Here is a 4,628-nt window from a genome sequence, read left to right on the forward strand (position 1 = left end):
CGGCCTTCTTGAATGGAAAGTTAAATGAACAAGTCTACACCATGCAACCAGAAGGATATGTTAAGAAAGGAGAAGAACGGAAAGTATGTCATCTAAAGAAAGCATTATATGGATTGAAACAGGATCCAAGAGCATGGTACAGCAGAATAGACGAGTATCTTCGATCAAATGGCTTTAAAAAATGTGTGTATGAACACACTTTGTTCCTTAAAGTATCAAAGAAGTCTGGAATGGTGATATGCCAGTATGTTGATGACCTGATTATAGCGAGTGACTCACTAGATATGATTAATCAATTTAAACACTCGATGAAGAAGGAGTTCGAAATGACTGATCTTGGGAATCTCCATTACTTCCTAGGAATGGAAGTAAAACAGGAAAACGGTAACATAAGTTTGTCACAACATAAGTATGCGAAGAACTTACTTGAAAGATTTAACATGAAATGCTGTAACTCAATCACAACACCAATGGAATATGGACAGAAACTGTCCAAGGAAGATCCAGAAGATGAAGTGAATGAAAACTTATATAGAAGTCTAGTTGGAAGCCTAATGTACTTGACAAATACACGTCCAGACATTATGTTCGCTGTGAGTAAATTAAGTCATTTCATGGATAGACCAAAAAGGAGTTATTGGGAAGCCGGAAAACGGATACTTAGATATATACAAGATATATACATGGAACAATTAATGAAGGCATAACCCACTCAAAAGGCAGCAAAGGAAAACTGATTGGGTTCAGTGATAGCGATTATGCAGGTAATGTGGATGATAGCAAGAGCACCTCCGGTTATGTTTTTCACATGGGCTCAGGAGCCATCGCCTGGCAATCAAAGAAACAAAAGGTTGTAGCGTTGTCGTCCACAGAAGCAGAATACATCGCATTGTCAATGGCCGGATGTCAAGCCCTATGGCTTAAAGGAATTTTAAATGATCTGATGTATAAGATGGACTGTCCTCCCACAATTTTCTGTGACAATAAATCCACTATCAGTCTCGCCAAAGATCCCGTCTACCATGGTAAGAGCAAGCACATTAGAGTCAAATATCACTTCATTCGAGATCTTATCAAGAACGATGAGATAGAAATAAGTTTCTGCTCAACCAAAGATCAAGCCGCTGATATCTTTTTACTAAAGCCCTGCAAAATCTTGTAAGGAAATTTGGTTTCAGCATATTTCTCTGTTTCATACTTAGGTGGGTGTATAAGTTTGTGTATTTTGGTCAAAATTCACAAGATCAATTTAAAATAATTAAATAAGTAATTGTGTAAATTTTGTAGAATACTTGAAAAAGAGCAAATTGCATAAAAGGTAACCATATTGAATGTTTTCGGTTGCCTGTTTATCTAACGGATTAAAAAGGTCAACCAAAACACGGCAAGCACAATTTTGACCCATTACCGGGTCAAATTACATCAAACTGAACTTTTAAAAGTCGGTTATATAAAATTAAGATTTATAAATTTTTGATTGTTTTGTGTTAAAACAAAAAAAGTTGTTAGTCGTTACGCTTTATGCAATTAGCCCTTAAAAATTTCAAAAAAAAAAAAAATATAGAAATACTCCTGTAGAAAAAGTACCTTGCAATCCATACAAGTCAAACAACCGTAGCTCGAAAGCAATATCGCTGACTGATCCAATATGCCATTTTTTCGAAAGCAATATCACTGACTGAATAACAGGTAAAGTCGTTTAGCAGTTGTTGAGATTCATAATCCTGCAACAGGCTCAAATCCTCTAATAGGATATCCCTGGCACTAAGAGAAGATCTAAGCCGACTCGATTGTAGATTACTTCCTGGAAGATGAAGTGTCGGGACATTCGGCTGGGGCCACGCAACTGAAGAGTGTTGACCACCATTTCCTGATGGTGACATCTGTTGACTGAACCCGGGACACATGGGTGAATCAGGTAAAAGATTCATGGCTGCAGCCATGTCCATAACACCAGCCTCTGCAACTTTATCCTTCAATGCATCTGGTGATTCCAGCAAATGCAACACCTCTGTTTGGTCCATCTCCAAAAGCATCCCTGTCACCTTAGCCGCATCCTCGTGCTCAAGCTGGTCCACCAATAGATACAGATTCTCACCCAGCATCTAAAACATTTAAAAATTTTAATTAAATTAAACGTCAAAATAGTAAAGTCAAATTTGTAGCGGAGATATATACCGTCCTCTGTTGATCTGGTGATGCGTTAGCAAGAGCGGAAGCCAACGCTGTAATAGGCATTGGTTGTGGGATGGAAGCAGCGGCATTGAGTGGAAGCATGCCGCCAACGCCCGCCATGCCGTAAGGTACGGGAAACATCCTGCAGGGGTAAATTAATTGGTTTGTTAATATTATTTTTTTTTTTGCATGAATGGACATAAGGGTGTGAATTTCTGACACGACACGAATGTAACATGAAATTCACAGGTTTGGGTTTTAGTCTAAACGGGTTCGGGTGAGTTTCAGGTTGAACCTGTTTAGCTAAACAAGTTGGGTTTGTGTCAACCCGATCCGTTTAACCATATTTACGTCATAAATTAAATTTTGTGGTCACAAACGGGTTAAATAAAAAGAGCTAGCGAGGAACAGGTCATATGGGTCGAAATAAGTCAGAAAATACCCTCATTTGTATATTTTTAATGCATAAAATCTTTTTAAATCTTTACTTAAAAAATTAAGATGTTAATTCAAATTATATAATTTCCTTTCAAAAAAAATGAAATTATAAACTTGTGTACATAGAAAAAAAAAACGATCTCTTGTTATACCTTTAGAGAACAACACAAAATGGCGTCTTGATGTTGCCAAAGATCTTTCAATAACGATTCCCCAACTACCGAACCCGAGCTTAACAAATCCGCTCCTAAATGATACCTGGAAAAAAAAAACCAAAAATCAGAATCAAATGTTTTCAAAACGTTGAATCTGTTCGAAGAAAAAAAATTACATGTAGCTCTGGCAAATCCATTGCGCTAAAGTGAGTGCATCGGGCGAGCCAGGAGACGTTTTGGGACCGACACACGGGCTCAAACCAGAAGGAGATATAGCCATCGCAACTCTCTGAACCGAGTTGATGACACTTCGAACATATTGTCGGGCCATTGTGGCCACACTTTCGGCTAGACTATTCTCAAACGTGTAGCGGAAGCCGATGATTCTCATTATCATCACAGTTAGGTTTTGGAGGTTTGACATGAAAAAGGGAATTGGAAACTGAATTGGTAGGCATGATTATAACAGAGAGAATGAACAAGAATGGACAGACAATAATTGAAATTATGAATGTCTTGGTGCCAAGGGATGTTCCCGGCAACAAGTTTATATACATGCCTGGTTATAACAGTTGTTTGGCGGTTTGAATTTGGCGGGAGAAACCGTCAAACTTCAACCGATAACAAACCGTCACACCTCTATGTTCATATCGATTCATACATATAGAAATAATAATAATGTTCAGATATAAGTAACAACATAACATATTAGTTCATAATTATGTTTATAAATAACTAATACTCTCCCCTAAACATAATTACATTTACGGGAGTTCTTGATGACGCTGTAATTTGCTTCGTTTACAGCATTCCTTGCCCTTGAGAAATTGAATTTCTTTCGTTGGTGTAGTTTCTTGAGTCCATGCCAATCATTTCCACCATAGTATGCATAATGATCCCCAGTTATATTATATCTTGATTACCTTCCGGCTGTTTATAAGAAACACCGCTCATTCCTGCACTATCTTCCGGCTGCTTGTATAAAACTTTGGCTATTTCTGCATGATCAGCATATAAAGCATATTGTTCAGCATCCACTCCTTTTGTCCCTGTACTCCTCGAACATTCAGCAGCTTCTGTTTGACCCGCACTACTCATAGCATCCTTATCTCCTTCGCTCACATTCTGCCTAGGATCCACCATCTTTACCTCTTCTTGTTCGAGTGCATTCTCTTGTGTTACCTTGAACTTGTAGTAATACAAAAGTACATCCAGATACATAGCGTATATCAGCCGCATGTATTCACCGTCTTCATACTCGAAACCTATATCTTTTGCTATCATGGCCCACATGCCATTCTCGGTGATCCTCCGATGACCTCCTTCCCTTTTTACCACCATGTATAAATCCAGTAATCCCACTTTTCGGTTGTTTAATGCATATACGGGTAATGGTCTTGAGTGAATTTCCAGTTTCTCTTTAATAAACCATTCTATCATGTTTTCGAAAGTCGAATCAAGATAGCATTTATACTTGATCACATAATCTTCATCTTCAAGCATATGCAGTAATGCCTTGCAATCTTGGAAGTCCTTAAAGGACATTGCCTGTAAAATCAGTATGTTCCAGTCTGGTTCGGTGGTGGAGATATTCAAGTTTTCGAAATATTCATTAAAAAATCTGATTTGAATTTCTCATAATCAGAATTCTTACTGAACATATATTCCTTTTCAAGTTCTCCGATCTCTTCTTCTCTTGTAAGACCAGTATGAACATTCCTTTTATTATTTATAGGAACACTGAATGTGGGAAATAATTTGCATACATCTCCCATGAATTTCACCGTGAATCCCTGAATCATTAACTGATCTAGACTCAAGACATTTCTATCAATGTCTGGTGTGTAAAACACACTTTGT

General features: G+C 37.7%; 1 protein-coding gene across 1 annotated transcript; it reads right to left on the bottom strand.

Annotated features, from left to right (window-relative positions):
- Nucleotides 1-2,755: 2,755 nt before the first annotated feature.
- On the bottom strand, nt 2,756-3,133 carry LOC110927718 (homeobox-leucine zipper protein REVOLUTA). Its single transcript, XM_022171174.2, has 2 exons — nt 2,945-3,133; nt 2,756-2,871 (listed from the first exon to the last, which is right to left on the bottom strand). The coding sequence occupies exons 1-2, from the start codon at nt 3,097-3,099 to the stop codon at nt 2,760-2,762; spliced, it is 267 nt and encodes an 88-aa protein (XP_022026866.1). The 5' UTR covers nt 3,100-3,133; the 3' UTR covers nt 2,756-2,759.
- Between the last annotated feature and the right edge of the window lie 1,495 nt (nt 3,134-4,628).

This window comes from Helianthus annuus, chromosome 3 (genome assembly GCF_002127325.2).
Source record: "Helianthus annuus cultivar XRQ/B chromosome 3, HanXRQr2.0-SUNRISE, whole genome shotgun sequence".
Lineage (NCBI taxonomy): Eukaryota > Viridiplantae > Streptophyta > Magnoliopsida > Asterales > Asteraceae > Helianthus > Helianthus annuus.

What these genes read in the sequence shown, in the direction of transcription:
- LOC110927718 (XM_022171174.2), bottom strand. Translation starts at nt 3,099, where the DNA reads ATGGCCCGACAATATGTTCGAAGTGTCATCAACTCGGTTCAGAGAGTT. An exon ending in TGGATTTGCCAGAGCTACAT is followed by an intron (nt 2,872 to 2,944) that starts GTAATTTTTTTT and finishes TTTTTTTTCCAG; the next exon opens with GTATCATTTAGGAGCGGATT.